Here is a 19,163-nt window from a genome sequence, read left to right as displayed (position 1 = left end):
GGGGGGTAAAATAAAAAAGAATTTGGGTAGGATCGTTGAAGGATCAAACCCGAACCCTTGAGGCAAAGTTGGTAATTAAAGTGTGAAAAAAAAAAAACATGCAACGTTAACCAGTGGGCCACCACGAAACACTAACAGAAACACGTTTGAATTTATTTAAGAATTTAGAATTAGCAGGTGCCCGATTTTAATGACTTAATGAGGTCAACTTTGACTGCGGGGGTAGTATTTTATTTACTGTAGGAATGCTTTAATTCCCCTCCCCCAAGATGTTGAGGGGAAACCAGCTCCCCATAAAAAGGGGATTGTCAAAATTGAATAGAAATTGTCTGATATAAGAAACAGCTCCACATTGATCAAAGCCGATTGCTTTCAGATATTTCCGGTAGTGCTTTTTATTACACGAAAAAGCCTAATCCACATGTGGCAAGCGAAAAATGTTGAATATTTATCTTTTCAAAGTTGAGCAAATTAAATAGGCAGGCGACCTCCATTGTTAACTCGTAAATATTATCATCTAGACGTGATATAAAGTTTTAAGTTGTGAGCCGACTGATCGCTTCTCGTTAAAAAGCCTTTACAGACATACACAAAAAGTGAACATACACATTTTCGCTTTTACAGATGAGATTTTTTTATCAATTAAAGGTTTGCCATTTTTATAAAGTCAAGTGTGGAATATCTTTCACATAAATTTTCCAGTGGGTCATCTTAACATCCAGTTGGTTGCTCGTGTCCATCTCCAAGTAGAGGGCTAATGCATCCCCCTCCAGATACAATGTGAGCAGGCACCACTTTCTGAAGTCTTGTTACAAGCCTTAATTTCTTCAGCCACGCCACCACATCTCCCTCACCCCTGAATGGTTTCACTGTATCATTGCTGATTCCTATCTTTGCCATAATACCGACCAGCTTGAAACAGAAAGGTCTGTCATGACAATTTCCTTACGTAACACTTATTTTCCCAGCAGCAATTGTACTTTATTCATAGTGAATTTTCTTGTACAGGAGATATTGTTTCTCACACATGGAAAGTCTTATGCTGACACTTGAACTCTCAATAGCGCCCAAATTTGCATTAATCTTATTTTTGTCTTATCCTTACAGTAGGGTGAAACAAATATTTGTACACATGTAAAACCCTTAACTGAAATAAAATTTGATACATTTTATGGATAAAGATACATACTATTAAAAAATAAACTTAATTTTTATTCTAACAGAAATTAATGCATTTTACATACATTAAGATACAATTTTTTATGTGTATGAATATTTGCTTCACCCTACTGTATATTTTAATTGCTTTCCTTGGTCTTTTAGGATTAGTTTATAATTTAAGAGATGGACTAGTTTTTGACAGCCTATGCTCGATACTGGAGACTATCATTAAATCTTTAATTTTTCGTTTCTTTCTGCAATTGGATGAGCAAGCATGTATAACCCATTATCATTTCGTTATCCTGAATCCACTTTTCAACAGTAAATCAACCAGTTCGCTTACCTAAACTTAATCAAAGGAGCCTATCGGAGCATCAAAATTGTTATCTCAAAGCTAAACCAGATATTTGTATTTTGTTTTTTTTATATAAACAGATCTGTATACTTAACTAAATTTGAGTGAATTTGCAGTCTAAGTGTCTGGATAATTTTATATGGATACATGGGCACTCAAGATTTAAAATTGTATTTTCATTGCTAAATGTGCATATTGAGGTTTTTTTTTTTTCCGGTGTTTACTTTGAGGCACTATACTTTTCCAAATATGTTCAGCTGATTTTGTTTTCCATATTCTATCTTATCTGCTGGAAGTAAATGAAAGATTGAGACAATTGGAATCTGAAAAATTTGGATTAGAAAAATTGAACCTAATTTCTGATTCTAAAAACAATCTTATATAATTTTTTTTTTTTTAACTCAATTTTTCCATTGTTGGTATTAATGTTAAAATGATAAATATTTATTGATTTTTTTTTATTTTTTTTTTTTCACTACCAGTAAAACTAAAATCTGTAGATTACATATGTATTTTTATATTTTTTTTTTTAAATTTACAGCTAAATTATAAATTTAAAAAAAAAAAAAATCAGAATCCGTAATTACATCGGGAATTTACAACAGAATCAGTAATTGTATCAAAATTAGGGTTGGGGGAATATTAGAATCGTCCTATCACTAATTCATTATTAACAGCTACATTTGCTAAGAAAGATCGCTTTCGTGACAACTAAAATGAATTTTAACTTAGTTCTATGCCTCAAGAATGCTCTTGGTTGAGATTTCTTAAAGTAGCACTCTCATCTTGATAAGATCTTTTTACAGTTCTGGAACCATTTTTAAATAATATCCTAACATTGTAGAGATTTAACAGAATTTTAATAGATTTAACAGAATTTTAATAGATTTAACAGAATTTTAATAGATTTAACAGAATTTTAATAGATTTAACAGAATATTAATAGATTTAACAGAATATTAATAGATTTAACAGAATATTAATAGATTTAACAGAATATTAATAGATTTAACAGAATATTAATAGATTTAACAGAATTTTAATAGATTTAACAGAATTTTAATAGATTTAACAGAATTTTAATAGATTTAACAGAATTTTAATAGATTTAACAGAATTTTAATAGATTTAACAGAATTTTAATAGATTTAACAGAATTTTAATAGATTTAACAGAATTTTAATAGATTTAATAGAATTTTAATAGATTTAACATTGTATTTTAAATCCTCTTCACCATTTTTATGCACAGTAGAATTCCTAGATCATTTTTATCTATATTACACTGTGTGCAGTGTAAATTTTATACTGAGTTTTTTATTGTTTTAGACTTGCTCTAAAGTGCTTTTAAATAGATATATAACTTAAAAGCACTTTGTTGTCGAAATGTTATTTTCAAAACTTCTGTGCACCTGCTAGTGATGGGTGTCTATAGATAAAACTAGATTAATATGTGCTTGATTATATTTTGTCTGACCATGTAAACGCTTAAGTGATCCATCTAATTGTAGCCTGATGGTCGCACTTGTGTTCACTAAGATAAGTTGTTGGTATAACTCGGGTGTGTGTGACAAACTGAAATTTGTCTGTAAACTAACTCTGCCTCCTAAATGTATCCACTTTGTCAGAAGCCTTATATCAAGTCTTATCTTGGTTACCATCACACTTCTATCAGCCACTCCCAGCCATTTCTAACTATTATCATGGTAGTTTTTATTTCTATTAATTTTTTGGTCCCCCCACCCCAACAAAAGGAGGATGGACCTGTAAATTCTCAATAACTATGCCTTGGAATTTTTTGACATTTTGCACAAACATTAAACATGAGCAAAAAAGCAACAGAACTGATTTTCTGGGAAAAGTCCGATTTCCCCCTTTGGGGTGCCTTTTGGGTTAAAATGGCTAAAATTGATACTTTTGTGCTTAAAAAAAATTGCCTTTTTATTTTTTTATAAAACTTTCTGAAAAGTTGTAACTGATTTTTGTTTGTCTATACTTTGCAATAACTCTTGGGTGTACCCCAGGGACTCTTTTATGGCTAATAAAACACTCCATTTTTGGGACTATTTTACCATATTTGTCCAAAACTTTCTGTGTATGTCTATATTTAGCAGTTTTGCATGGTGCTGAACTCAAATTTAAATATGTAAAGACCTTGGGGACTTTTGGGGTTAAATGCGGTGGGTGGAGGGGCAAATGGACTTAGTCATTTTTTTTTTTTTTTTTGCATGGTGCAGAACTTAAATTTACATGTTAAGGCCTAAAACTGCACCATTTGTTCATTTTTACCAGGATTTGACGTCCCCTGGGGACTTTTGGGGCTAAATGGGGGGGGGGGGGTCAAATGTAGAACTTTTTTTTTTTTTTTTTTTTTTTTTTTTTATGCCTCGTTCACTGTGCACTCATGTTCTTTTATGAATCGCGTCCTAACATTCTGGGAGAAGACCTCCATAATTATACCCATTTTTTTATGTTGGGTTATAGTGATAAGTTTTGTACTATTACAGATAAAATATTTTTAGGCTACAGTCATTAATGTTAATTATTTTTGTTTTTTTTTACTAAAAAGATCGATTTCAGGCCAAAGGTCACTCAAGGATAAGGGTTAATAAGGTGGAATGATAATTAGTCGAGATGAAGAACCTTAGATGATTAAGATGAAAGGGATAGACCTAGCTTGAATTACTGTCGGCAAATGATTCAAAGGTGAAATTAAATTTGAAAACACCCCTGCTGTAATCTTGCAAGATAGCTCTGTTTGTGGAAGTTTTGCCTGATGCTAGGCATGTGGATGGAGGAAGATTTATTTTCTCGTTGTGGTAGCAAAGTGAGTTCTTGCTGTGAATGTCTTACAAGGGGACTCCGAAGATTTGAGTTCACATAAGCATCTTTCATGGATTTCTTCTGTCGGAAATTGCTCCTCGCAATAGATCAAGGAGTTTATTTTAAAATTTTTTCGTAATCAAGTGTTATGAACAGTATCTCTGCATATGTGGCAACAGTATTCCATTTTAGGAGATATCCGACTTTCATGCAAGTAGAGGATTGCATTGCACCAAATTTGGTATGAAAATAACTTGGAATCGCAATTATCTCCCACTATTACACATTATAATGTCCAATCTTCGCGATTTGAAAATAACTCTTTAAGAAAATTTTTTTTTTTTTTTTTTTTTTTTTTTTTTTAAACCAAGAAGTATTAAACTAAATTTGAAAATACTAATCCAGAAGGCTTTAGATTTTGAAAAAGTTTACGTATTTACTTTTACATCCTGCACAAGTTAAACCTTAATAATTTTAGTGGTACTTTTTAGTACTAAAAAAAAAAAAACCCTTGATTTTAGTCTTTTTACAAGAATTTATGCAATCTAATTTTTCTTTGACTAGATATGAATTATTTATCACCCAAAATATATATTGCTATAGAATTTTTGAGTGGAAATTATTTGATTTAATTTAAGACTGGTGTTTCTTCCTCTTTGCGATTGAGGTAACCCTCTTTTGAACCTTTTTTGTGAAAAGGCCTGGTCTTAACGGCGCCAAATAGACGTGTAACGTAGTTCCGTGTTTATTTGGCACCGTTTAACAGGTTTAAGACATTTAACAAATCTTTTTCAAATATTAACTATTAAAAACTTGTTTAAAAATCCATAAGTACTTGTAAATTTCCAAGAAGATTTGTTCAATTTTTTGTTTTTTTTTACATTTAATATTTATTTTTGTTACCTTTTAACATATTTATCCACTAATTTTAGTATATATTATTCCATGCATCAATTGTAGACTTTTGCCATGGACACAAGTAAAGCACCAGACAGTTTTCTTTCTTTAACACATTTACCCAAATTTAGACATTTGGGTTCTCTATATTTTTGAACTTTTTATTAAGGAATTATTTATTCCTACATTACCGGTAATTATGGCATAAGCAGGGGAGGGGGTACATTCTGGAACATTTGTTGAATTATTTATATTCTCAAATTTTTTAAATTGAAAATCTTATTTCGAATGATTCATCTAAACTTGTTACTATTGGAGTTTGTTCCATTTTAAGTTCATTAGTGAGTGTATGATCCTAAAAGTTCCTTTACATTTTTGAGGTTCACTTTTTTTTTTTTTAAATCTCAATAGTTTGTATAATTTAGTATCAATTATCTCAATAATATACAATTGAATGATGTAATGTTTCCTATATATTGCATTCGATTGTAATAGTTTTTTTTCTTCAAAACCGTTTTTATTAGATTTAAAATGTTTTCTAATTGAAAGACTGAAATATTTGTAATTACCTTTAAAATTCCTCGTATGAAATAACAAATTCTGTCTTTTTGCATTTCAGAATGGTCTTGCAAGTTATTTTTCTTTACTTTTAGACTATATGGATAAATTATTTGTATTTTATTTCATTTTGCTTATTTGACGCAACTTAAGTATATCATTATCACAGCACAAAAAACTACTATATCCGTTATCTTTAAATTTTTCTATAATTTGTATTAAAAAAAAAAAAACATTGAGCTGTGGCCATTTTATTAATTCTATGTAAATTTGTTTATTTAGAGGAAGCACTTCCCCTGTTATTGTAGATTACAATTTTTACAGAACAGATAAATCAAATTTTGTGACTTACATGATAAATCTACCTTCGAATGATTAGATAGGATAAATTGTTCGTCACATTTGATTCATGTTCTTTGGATGCTACTAGAATATCACAAGTTTTACATAATGGAGCTCCACAGAGAGCAATATTAAAATTTATTTTTGGCTCAAAAGTTCCTTTTGCCACTTTTGAAAGGAGTTCATACTTCTGTGTTACTAATGACGACTTTACCTTGACATCTTGGAAAAAAATATTTTTTTAAATAAATAAAAAAAAATACCCCCCCTCTCACTCATAGTATAGAGGGATTGAAGACAAATTAAATTCCAAAGTCAAGCAGTAGAAAGTCTTTCAAGATGGTGCATGTAGATGTTATGAACACCATAAAGCTGATCCATTGGAGACATCTCAAAATTATTCAATAGTTGTGATCTGGATGGGGTTCAAACAGCAACTGACTAATGCCCAAAATAATGGTTGCTTTTATTTTTGGCTCTATAGTTAGTTTTTTTTTGTTTTTTTTAATTCAACCTGTTTTGCCACTGGTTCTTCCTTTATTAGAATGCTCTGCTGTTATCTATTTTAGAATAAGATATATATATATATATATATATATATATATATATATAGCAAGTTTTATTGTATTACAACTCTTCAGGCCAGCTATGTAATCAACTGCCTCATGTTGGGGGTGAAATTCTCCCATTTAGACGATAGTCAGCGCTTATATATCTGGCAGACCTGGAGGAGCCCCCCCCCCTACCTGTAAATGATTTCCTTCATTTAAGTGAAAATTCCTGTTGCGCACCAAGGAGCTCAAGAAGTCAAAAATGCCCCCAAAATGGCCAAAAATTACACATTTTCCCCCCATAACTTTTGATCTATACATTAGGTTTTTTTTTTTTTTTTTTTTTTTTAACTTGGTCAAAATGTGGAGCGATTGTTCTTAACATAAATCCAGTATGGGTGACCCTGGCAAAATTCTGGTTTGTGTCCCTGGGAACTTTCAGTGCTAAAAATACTTTTGTGGCTTTTTTTTTTCACATGTCTCAACAAAAACTTGATGTTTGACTATATAGTGTTTTTTTTTTTTTTCACGGTGGTCAACGCAAATATACATGTGTTAAGGTCTGAAACTACACCGTTATCCATTTACACTGGGATTCGGCTTCACAAGGGGCTCAAAAGAGGTCAAAAATGGCCAAAAATGACACTTTTTGCCCCATAGCATTTGATCCATCCATTAGATTTTCCTGAAACTTGGCCAAGATGTGGAGGCCATTGTTCTTAATATAAATTCAGTAGGAGTGATGCTGGCAAAATTCTGGTTCGCATCCCTCTGGGACTTTTAGGGCTAAAATAACAGGCCTTTTTGGAGCTCATTAATAACAGGCCTTTTTGGAGCTCATTTTTTCATATTACTCAGGAACTTGATAAGTATGTCTATATAGTAGTTTTCCATGGTGCTGAATTCAAATATACATGTCTTAAGGCATGAAACTGCATCTTCACACTTCTCATATCTTCACTTTTTTTTTTTTTTTAACTTGCATATTTGATGTCACCACTTATGAAGGTCTGGAGACAACTCTAGGATAAGGGTTAAGTTTTGCGTAAACGGTAAAACTGTGAAATCACATATTGCCAGAAACTTTGACCAAAATCATTGCCTTTATACACTAGTGGTAGTTTATTTCACTTACCAGTATGCTCAACTCGAGATAAGGAGCATATTTTAGTCATCCACAAGCACTATTTTGCTATATTGCAGCTCTTTAGAGCAATGGTCTCAAGCTGGGATCGAAACATGGCCATTTAAAGAGGTGTGTGCGTATGTATGTACACTTTATTTTATACAAGTGAGCATTGTTCAGAATATAATTTGAGTTGTTTAATTTTTTTTTTTTTTTTTTTTTTTTTTTTTTTGTTGTTATATCTTGACATCTGCTAGTGCAGGTATATTGGGGAAAAAAAGGTGCTGTGTGCAAAACCCCCAGTCCTAGAGAGCTTACTAGCTAAGGGGCAGCTACTAATAAGCAACAGTCCTAGACCCTTCATTATGATGGAGCATACACTGGCCAGTTATGAGGAATTTTTTTTATAAAAAATTGACTGGGGAGGATGTAGCCAGATGTTCTAGTGATTGCCAATTTTTTAACCAATTGTTTTTGGAATTTCGTTTCTACTCGTGCTGGTCAAAAAAAATAGAACATGTTTTTGGCGCTAAATTCTTATTGAGGACAATCTGTGAGATGTAATTGGTGCTAAAATATCCCTATCATGCTAAACTAACTGAAATAGTTGTTTTACGACATAATTCTTTTTTTCATATCAATTGCAATGTCAGTTTCTGAATATTTCGTGTTTCAAAATAATAGAACAATGCAGGTAAGTAAACAAAATAGTTTTTTTTTTATTAACACAAATAAAATTAATCAATATTTAGTAGCAGCACCTTACGCCTTGATAACAGCATCAATTCGCCGGGGCATGGAATCAACAAGTTTATCGCAATCGTGTGTAGATACCGAATCCCATGTGTTCTGGATTTCAATCTTCATGGCTGCAAAGGTTGTAGGTTTTGCTTTGTGGAGCTTCCTCTTTATCTGGTCTCACAAGGCTTCAAAAACGTTCAAATCTGGCGAGTATGCTGGCCATTCAAGAAAAGGGATCGATCGTTATCGGAGCCAAGAAGACGTGGTCTTGGCAGAGTGTGCCAGTGCCAAGTCATGTTGAAAAATGATGTCTGTAGCCTCCCTGTCAAACAGGTTATCCTACACTGGCACTAAATTAGCGTCCAGAATAGCTTGGTACACTTTTACGTTTACAATTCCTTTTGAAGCATAAATTACCAACACCTTTAGCACACTTACAGCCCCAAACAATGCAAGACTGTAGGAAGTTCAGACTTCTTAGCGCATTCTTGGTTATACCGTTCTGTGGTTCTTCGCCAAACACGTAGCCCTTGATCGCCGAAGGAGATACAAAATCGAGACTCATCTGAAAAGGTCACACGCTGCCATTTGTATGCAGTCCAGGTTTGACGAGCAGTTGCCCATCGCAGCCTCTTCAACATCTTGTTTAGGAGTGGTTTGGTGGCAGCTATACAATTTCGGTATTCCAGTTGCCGGAGCCTTCGGTAGGTAGTGCTTCTCAAAACCTCGGTACCAGAAGCCTGTTTGCACGCTTCAGTGATGTGACTTGTTGATTGGAATCGACTTTTCTTTGCCACCCTGTCCAGTGCCCGGTCTTGTCTTTCGGTGGTGTTTTTCTTTCGTCTGCATTTCTTGCGATTGCTGTTGGAAACACCCTCAGAACCATTCTGGAGCACTTTGGTTAGGCAAAGATATGTCATTAGAGCGACCCATACTTATACAGTATTATTAAATCGCTTTCAAAATCTTTTTAAACAATATTTGCAAAATTGTTTGAGTTTAAGATTACTCAACGACAAAATGTTCTATTAAATTGAAACATTGCCTTTCTAATGTGACAAATACTCATTGTCTGCCATATGCACCTCCTAAAATGATTAAAAATAGTTGCAATTGTTATTTAAATATATCTCGCATGTACAATTTACAAGCTGAAAATTATCCCAAACTGAATTTACATGTGTTCTATTATTTTGACCAGCACGAGTATGAAAGTCTTATAATTGGGACCAGATGAAGTCATATAGATGCCTGAAGTATTTAGATTATCATCCTTCCCCCTCTTCTACATATTGTTTTGTTTCTTTGTTTAAACAGACTAATAAAACTTTATTACATGATAAATTGAATCTTTCCCCCTTTTTTTTCTTTTTTTTTTTTTCTTTTTTTTTTTCTTTTTTTTCTTTTTCTTTTTTTTCTTTTTCTTTTTTTTCTTTTTCTTTTTTTTCTTTTTCTTTTTTTTCTTTTTCTTTTTTTTCTTTTTCTTTTTTTTTTCTTTTTTTTCTTTTTCTTTTCTTTCTTTTTTTTTCTTTTTTTTTCTTTTTTTTTCTTTTTTTTTCTTTTTTCTTTTTCTTTTTTTTCTTTTTCTTTTTTTCTTCTTTTTTTCTTTTTCTTTTTTTCTTTTTCTTTTTTTTCTTTTTCTTTTTTTTCTTTTTCTTTTTCTTTTTTTTCTTTTTCTTTTTTTTCTTTTTCTTTTTTTTCTTTTTCTTCTTTTTCTTTTTCTTCTTCTTTTTCTTTTTTTTTCTTTTTCTTTTTTTTCTTTTTTTTCTTTTCTTTTTTTTCTTTTTTTTCTTTTTTTTTCTTTAAGGCTCTGTCTTAATAGTTGCCTCATCTTTCATTGATGTTGTAAACATGTTTGAGACACAATTGAGTTTATCTCCACTAGACTATATACCAGAAAGAACCATGTGAAATAAGTCATACAACATTAACTGACTTTTTGTTCTTTGTTTTCAAAAAGAAAATCTTTTAATTCACATCAAACTTTTATACAATAATCCTGTCAATTTAGGATAGAAATTAATGTTTAATCCATATACATCAACTTAATAAGATTTAATTCCAAAACTATTCATCGGATACACCAGTGATAGTCTTCCAGTTCATGAAATTCAACTGTTTCTGAATTAATTCATGAGTAATTCGTCAGGCATGCGATGTGTTACAAAATTAAAAATTGTGAACGTATTGACTGTTTATTTAATACAGTTTCAAAAGCATTTATAAAGTATTTAAGTATACCCTTTCCTTTCAAACCTTGGTTGATGGTGGGTTTATTTGCTCGAATGAGCAGGCCTTCAACGATGGGGAGGCATACACTGCAATTTGAGACCGCAAGAATGGCAATGTTTGATTTTCTCAATAAATTTCAAGCATGCATCAAAGAAAAAATTCTGCATATATATATCTCATGTTAAAGAATCGACAAGTATTTACTTGCTTTTAAAATGTTTATTTTATTGGTAACACCTTGCATACAATTGTTTCAGCCCCCAGTGTTGTTATAAGTATATAACATTTGATCAATTATAATTTGTGCAACTTGGGCTTGATCAGTGCATAGAAAATAAAATAATTTTTCAAAATGTCTGTTTTCCTACACATAATATGAATTAGATGTAAACAGAATTGAAGGATTTTTATTCAAATCAAGATTGTTTTGATACCCTTAATGTGCTTATTTTGCTCACTGTTATTGTCAAGTGTTGAGACTTTATGTTGAACAAAGATGGTGGCAGTAAATCAATTCGGTGAAGCAATCCAATAACGATCTTGAGTGTTGAGTAATTCTTAGTAACAAAGATAGTGGCAAAGAAACAATCCAGTCATGATTCGGTCTTTTCGAGACAGATTGGCAGCGAACTGAATTCAATCCAAAATTCGATATTTTTTTATAATAAAATTTGAAGGTTTTCATTGGTTGATTCTCATAAGCATGGTTATAAAAACGATCGAAATTATGGGAGTCATACCCTTAAACATTTTACCCCCCCCTCCTTTTTTTTTTTTTTTTTTTTTTTGATACGATAAACTTCATTTCTGACTCCATTTGGTTTGACTTGAAAAAAAAACTAACTTTTCTTTGAATTTGTCTTTATTTTCATTGGTCAAAACAAAAATATATATAATATATAATATATATATATATAATATATATATATTTTATATATATTATTTTATCGACAATTCCTTTCTGTTGCAAGTTTAGAATATAATTGTCTATAATACCAACTCTATTATAATCTCAGCTTAATACATTTTCAAAAGTTTTCAGAGCATATATACGTAAATTGAATAAAATCACTACCTACATGAATAGAAATTCACTTATTTTGGCGTTAAGCTCTTACAGATGTTTCGTTAAAGGATGGACAATTACCTCTCGTCCATAGAACTGCAAATCTTCCATCCAGTCACTCCTCAGAGACGCTTACAACTATTCCCAACTAGTTTTTCAATCCGTTGTGAACACGTTTTTTTTCCCCTCCATATCAAATGGAGCTCGTATTTATACTTAGTTTTTAGTTTCGTACAACCCTTACAGTCAAGAACATCTTCCTATAACTTAGTTTTTAGCCTATTTTGGGGGCACTATTTTAAACGAGTCTCACTTTTTAAGGATATTCTAATTTAATTTTAGCTTTTATTTAGATTTCGCGGGTTCAAGGAACGAATGAGAAATCAATCAAATCCTGAATTCAGGATCCAGGATAGAATATGTACAATTAAACATGGATTTGGAGTTTTAAAAAAAAATGGGATTATGTGAAAGTTAGTAAAACAATAAAAACTTCATTATTTACGTCTAGTTAAAACTTGATAATATTTAAATGTAAAAAATAAAATGTGATAAATGAGTAATTTGGAGAAGTATGAAGCTAACGATTATAATAATGAGTTAAGGAACTGACAAAAACATTGATTTGCGGTTCTAAAAAAAACGGAAGATTATATTAAACTTAGTAAAACAATAAAAACTTTTTTTTTCACGTCTAAAAAAAAAACTTTAGATCTAAATTACTTCTAAAAACAATGTGACGAAAGAAGGATTTAAAAATTATATAAGCTCTAGGTTCACTAGGAATTTTAAATGCTACATTAAACCAAGTTAGGTGTTTCTGTAATTCTATCTTGTATTGTGAAAAAAAGTTAATTTTCCCTTAAAATCCAATGACTGCTCAGTCGAGGAAAGGAAGCAATGTGCACACCTTAAGCAATCATTAATCCCCCCCCCCTTTTATTTTTCACACATTCCCCAGGAAAGAAAAAAAAAGAAAATAAAGGAAAACAAAAAAATATAAGGCATGCACTTACTCAAGGAAGTTAACCTGTTAGTATAATTTTTTTTTTTTTTTTTTTTTTTTTTTTTTTTCGTTGGTTACTAATTATTCAGGGAGGAGGCTAGGTCTACCTCGCCGCCGTCTCTGGGGTGCACAACTAGGACAATACCATTTCTGTCTGGCAGGAGGTGGAAACTCGATTCCCACACACTGGAAGTGACACCAGTCATCACATCCGTCGCAACAAATCATGTCCTGATCACCTTGTGGAGAACCGCATATTACTTCGTTGGCAGGTGTTGATTGAGAAGGAATAACGTTAATCCCATCCTCAGGCCTATCAACAGGTGCAGGTATGGATCCATCTTGATCCTCTCCACTTAAGGATAATTCAAGGGGGAATAGGTTTTTTAACGAGTGAATACGCACCGCACCACCCCCCTCTTTTACCCTGGCTGACCTGATTACCCCATCGTCTCTGTAAAACATCTCCAAAATGATCCCAAGAACCCAAAACGGCCGAGGCTTATGTGGGTTCCTCACCAATACCACATCTCCAACCTTTAATCTGTTTTGGAAGGGCACTCTAGAACGCCCCTGGGGTTTCTCCCGGAGGCTCAACAGGTACTCATTATACCACAGAGTGCGGAAACTCTCCAGGCACTGGTCCCGAAACTGCATGGTCCTGAGCAGCCTTTCTCGGCTAGGTGGGAGGTGGGAGGCAAAATCCTCATTGTTCAGATCTAAAAGCAACCCAGGACTCTTATTATGCCGCAAAAACATGTTAGGAGTTACTGCCTCTAGCTCTTTCTCTGTAGATTCTCGATAAGTCAGAGGGCGGTTATTGATAGCTCTTTGGATGTCCGATATGATGGTAAGTAACTAAAAATAATCCATCTCACCTCTACCAACCACCTTGTAAAGACAATTCTTAATCGTCTGGATACTCCTCTCCCAAACACCTCCCACCCAAGGTGAGTAAAGTGGAATGGGGCAGAACTTAATAGAACAGGAGCCAAACTTCTGTTGGTAATCATGGTTTAGCATCAACCTTTTAAACAATCGACCGCCTCCTACGAAAGTTTTAGCATTATCACCATAGATGGGATGCCATACAGGTTTGTGAACCGCACCAATGCCTGCAGAAAGGCCAACACACTCATGTCAGGTAGCACTTCAATGTGTATAGCTCTGACACTGAGACACGTGAAGATCAGTAGATACATTTTCACCTCCTTACCACCTTGCCTAACCCAAAGGTGACCGGTGAAATCCACTCCCGTATGCTTGAAGGGAACTTCCAGTTCAATACGAGATACGGGCAGGTTAACTACATTGGGTGGCAAGACTTGTCTGGCATTGTACCTTCGGCACAGTGCGCATGAAGTAAGGATCGTCTTCACTGCCTGTCTGCCTTTTGGCACCCAGTAACCACAACGTCTCAGTTCCGCTAAAGTGGATGCAATCCCTAAGTGCTGGCACCTAGCATGCGCATCCATTATGATAAGCTTGGTAATCGGGTGACTCTTTGCCAACAGAATAGGGTGTTTAACCTTCCTGCTAAAGTGGAGAGATCTACCAATTCTGCCACCTGACCTGATTAGACCTTCATCAATAAACAAATCAAGGTCCCGCACCAACCCAGGTACCGTCTTGCCCGAGGGATCTAGCAAAAAATCTAGTTCCTCAGCATATACCTGGCGTTGCATCGTCCGCATAAGCAAAACTGCTGCCATTTTTTCACTGTCGACTTCTAACCGACGCAAGCGATTGATAAATTTCAGGACTAAGGAAGTCACTCTTAAGAGTTTATTAAATGAAGAGAACCTTTTCAGGGGCAGAACAGTAGGTGTTTCCTCTCCATGGAGGATCGCAGCATTCCAAGACGCATGAGCTATACCTTGGCTGCGTTTGTTGAGGCACGCCAAGTCTTGAGTAGCCCAAGGAGTGGTTCCGCCACTCAACCAACCCGGACCATAGCACCAGAACTGGAAGCGGGTTTTGAACCTTTCCAGCGTCATTCCCCTTGCGATCAAATCAGCGGATTTCTCTGCCGTTGGAATGTACAGAAATGAGCGATACAAGTTGAGGGTGGCTTCTAATTCAACGCTCATCTATTTCAGGCAAACAGGTTCTTGCTCGTGATGGTTCCCGAAATAAGCCAAGAAAGGATCACTTGAGAATCTGTGGCCACATGAATTTCAGGAGTGAATCCTCCAAAATTTCTTAGAATCATGGCCAGGAACACAGCCATGAGCTCCAGAGTAGGAAGTGTTTTCTTTTTCAAATTTTTTTGCAAATACCAAACAAGATCGACACTTCTGAACCACATATGCCGCGAACCCATAGGCTTCCAGTGAGGCGTCACAAAATAGGAAGAGTTCGCCAGGTTCACTCTCACTGAGTGCCCTACGGGGAAAGGAAATGGTCCCCAATCCAGAAAGATCTGAAGAAAGTTTCTTCCATAAGGAAAAAAATTCAGGTGGAACCGGCATATCCCACCCTAATCCTTTCTCCCAAAGCCTGCTTAGCAGAATTCGACCTCGCAATGAAACAGGCAAGCACAACGATAAAGGATCATAGACTCTCGCGGTCTCCCCGAGAATTTGTCTTTTAGTAGAAGCATCAGGGTTGCACTCAACTGCAGCCAATTGAAGGGTGTCAGAGAGAGGACAGTACCGATAACCAAGTACCTTTTCCCAACCACTGCCATGGACACTCAGTGTACCATGCTCCTCCATCTTGCTTCGAATTCCTGCATGGTCAGAATTGTATGACTGCAGTTCGAAGCCTCCCTGATGTAACCGCTCCCGAGAGAGTGTATAATCCACACTGCTCCTCTGGACTATCACTAGACATGATGAGATTATCCACATAAAAACGATTTTCCATCATAAATCTGCAGTTATCCATAGGAAACTGTGCAGCATGATACCGGAGAACATAGTTTAAAATAAATGGACTGGAAGCAAATCCAAAAATGATTGTGTTGTACCTAAAACAACGTAGTCGTTCACTGTCCTTCAAAAAAAAAACAGAACTTGTTCTTATCCGACTCCAGCTTCAGGCGGATCATCAAAAAGGCCTTCTTGATGTCCGCCAACACATGATTATTGGAGCGGAAAGTGAGTAGCAAATCCAATAGGTCAGTTAAGTTTACTCCCTGGTAAGTAGCTTCATTCAAAGATGGAGAGTCCCCAACTTTGAGGCTGCAGTTGAATACTGGCTGAATTTTGGTGGTCGTAGTCAGGTCCGATTTCACAATTGGTCTATGCGGAATCCAAATAAATTCGTTAAATCTCTGAAGAGGCACAAAAATCTCCTATTATACCCTCCCGTTCTTGCTGCTGAAAAACCTGCAGATAGTCCTGGTAAGGCTGTTTCCTCTCCAGGTTTCGTGCTACATGTTCTAATATGCACAAGGCGACAGCATGGTTGGATGGGGCACGCGATATTTTATCTTCCTCCCAGGGCAACTGGACATAATACTTATCTTTAAACAGGATGGGTTGTTGGAAGAGCGCAATCTTCCGCTCATCATAATCTGTTAATCCTTGTTCTGTTATTCCCAGTGACTCCACCCCAAATATTTTCTCCAACCCCCTTTGCACGTCACTGTCGGGGAAAAAAATCACTAAGTGGATCCTCGTACTTGCTCTGTGACTCCAGCACGAAACAAAGGTGAGCAGGGTTGACTTCAGCCGTTGATGCTAGAACAGAATTGAATGTAAGGCTCTCTGGGTTCGCATCCAGAGAATGGTCTAAATCAAGGAACTGCTTCACCTCACCAAAGGGAACCAGTCCTGTTGGAGTAATAAAGGCTTGTCCATACAAACAAGGAACCAGTTGGAGAGTTCCCAAGCTTTGAATAAAATCCAATCCAATTATTCCATGAATTGGAATGAAGTTTGTGCCTCTCTCAAATCTACCCGTTAGGGGGCAATTATGACGTTGGAACCCATCTAAAAGAGTGTCTAACTCCTCAATGTGCACAGATATATCCAGATCCTCCTGTACTAGTACAGGAAGAGAATATGGAGAATGAGATCCAGCACTCACCTCCAATTTTACTTCCTTAAAGTGCCTATTACAGTCTCCAAGTATGGTAGTCAATTTAAGTTCGCAATCCAGTCTAATGGACGCTAAGGGAACAAGGGGTTCCAACACCTTACCCGACAGATAAGTCCGGCCACTGCCAGTGTCCAACAAACAGTTGGCAGAAACCTGGTTGCCATCCTTGCCAAAGGTAACACACAAAACAGGGGGGAGGCATGAGAAGTTTCCACCTGGAGTGCAACAAGTAGAGTTAGCCTGAAGTGAAGAATCCCTTTGAGAGGGACCAGGCCTTGGCCTTGAAATATCCCCCAATGACACCCGACTAGTATTAAGGGTGGAGCCAGGGAGCTTGTCTCCCTTGATGAGAAGACGTTTAACCGCTTCCCTAGTATCCTGCAAAATGGACGACAAGGTGGGGATTCTCTTCCCAGAAATTTGAATCCGCTCCCCTCGGACCTCTCTGGGGAATTTGGAAACGAGAATCTTCGCCATAAGTCGAGCCCCCGAAGAAGGGTCCTTAGAGAAAGAATAGCCAAATGAACCTTCCAGCTCCGCTTTGGTAATGAAGTTTGTCATAGTGGTATAACCTCTATCTCGTTTATAGGTGAAGTCCAAAATGTCTTGGAATATGTGGTCTATTATTTCATCCTCATCGAGGTATTCGCTCTTCAGAACAGAAAGGGCCACCTCATAATTCCTATTGCAAATAGTTATATGATTGATGAGCAACAAAGGTTGACCGGACAGCGAACATTTCAGGAAATTCAGTCTTTCAGCATCGTTAGCCATGCCGGCCACACAATTTTCAAATCTAGATAGGAAATTCCTGAAACTCATGGGGTTGGATTGCATCTCCAACCCATCAAAGGTAGGCCCAGTAATCTGAAGCTGAGGCGGCTTCACGATAAAGGAAGACGCACCTTTTTCAATTCCAGGGGAACATGGAGCAGAACTTATAGACTCAGACGTAGTAGGGAGGAACTTTAATTCGAGCTGCTCAAGTTCCCTTCTGAATCTCAAGGTACGTGCCAGAGATTCTTTCTCAATTTGAACCCAGTCCTCCTCCTCCTCAGATAACAGCTGAATCTTGCTAACACATATGTCAACTTCAGTCAAATATTCGGTAACAGATTTCTGCAATGCAGCAAATGATTTACTAGAAAGTTCATCTTCCAAGTGAGCCATCTCCAGAATAGTTCTGATTTTGGTCCATAGAAAATTCTTTTCTGTAAATCTGCCTTGCTTCTATCCATGTTAGTAAAGGTTTCTTTCGCAAAATGTGAAAAAAAATTAATTTTCCCTTAAAATCCAATGACTGCTCAGTCGAGGAAAAGAAGCAATGTGCACCTACCTTAAGCAATCATTAATCCCCCCCCCTTTTATTTTTCACAGTATTATAATTAATCATTTATTGTGGGTATTCCTCTTTATCTATTATAATTTAATTTTACATTATCTCTAGTCTTTTTTTTTTTTTATCTTATAGAATACTTTGCATCAAGCCTATTTTTATTTAGTTTGGATTAAGTTTAGATAACAGGAATTTATTTTTATGCAGACATCCTTGGATGATTTCTTTGCGTGAGTTCAATAATTTGACGTTTGTCATTAAAATATAAGATTCTAGAATGCATAAGCCGCACCTACCTGATTTTGATGGATAGTATTTTCTTGCTTTCCCTATAATGGACCATTTTAGTTCATACTTTGTTTTTACTTATGAGATCTCTGACCCTTTCCCCAAGGGCAGTATCGTTTTTAATTTTCATATTTTTATTCAGGTTGTTCTTTATTTGGTTATTAGTTTGGTTGGTTCTATCAATATTATTCACATTATTTCTAATTATTTTAAATGATGCAACATGGTTACTATAACGCTGCTTAAACTTGTAACCAGTTGATCCAAGGTATGTTTCAGTACCAGCATTGTAACCACATTGTCTAATATCGGACATAGTGTACAGATGCATTCTCCATTTAACGGGCATGATGTTGGAACTCTACAGTTACAACTAACTGCTTGTGTTATTATTTAGTGTTACCATTATTAGTTGTCTTCTCCATTTTTTTCTATTTTGACTTTATTTGATCCTGTTATGCTTCTTAAGTTTGATGCTGTAGTGAACGATATCTTAACAGTGTTTTTGTTAATTATTCTGCCCAATTTACTTCCAGGTGGAAAGTTTTTGTCTAATATCTGATAGAATTCTTTTGGTATATTGTTTTTGATATGTATGCTAAACGAAATGTTGAACCAGATTTGTGATCGACGTC

General features: G+C 35.2%; 1 protein-coding gene across 1 annotated transcript; it reads right to left on the bottom strand.

The window, feature by feature from the left end:
* Nucleotides 1–13,906: 13,906 nt before the first annotated feature.
* On the bottom strand, nt 13,907–14,947 carry LOC145254519 (uncharacterized). Its single transcript, XM_080113046.1, has one exon. The coding sequence runs from the start codon at nt 14,945–14,947 to the stop codon at nt 13,907–13,909; it is 1,041 nt and encodes a 346-aa protein (XP_079969172.1).
* Between the last annotated feature and the right edge of the window lie 4,216 nt (nt 14,948–19,163).

The sequence above is a fragment of the Euprymna scolopes genome, chromosome 30, assembly GCF_053919585.1.
Source record: "Euprymna scolopes isolate OS-2025 chromosome 30, ASM5391958v1, whole genome shotgun sequence".
In the NCBI taxonomy this organism is placed as follows: Eukaryota; Metazoa; Mollusca; class Cephalopoda; order Sepiida; family Sepiolidae; genus Euprymna; species Euprymna scolopes.
This window is presented reverse-complemented; position numbering and strand designations above follow the sequence as displayed.

Excerpts from the sequence above, each read along its gene's own strand:
- LOC145254519 (XM_080113046.1), bottom strand. The coding sequence starts at position 14,947 with ATGAGCGTTGAATTAGAAGCCACCCTCAACTTGTATCGCTCATTTCTG.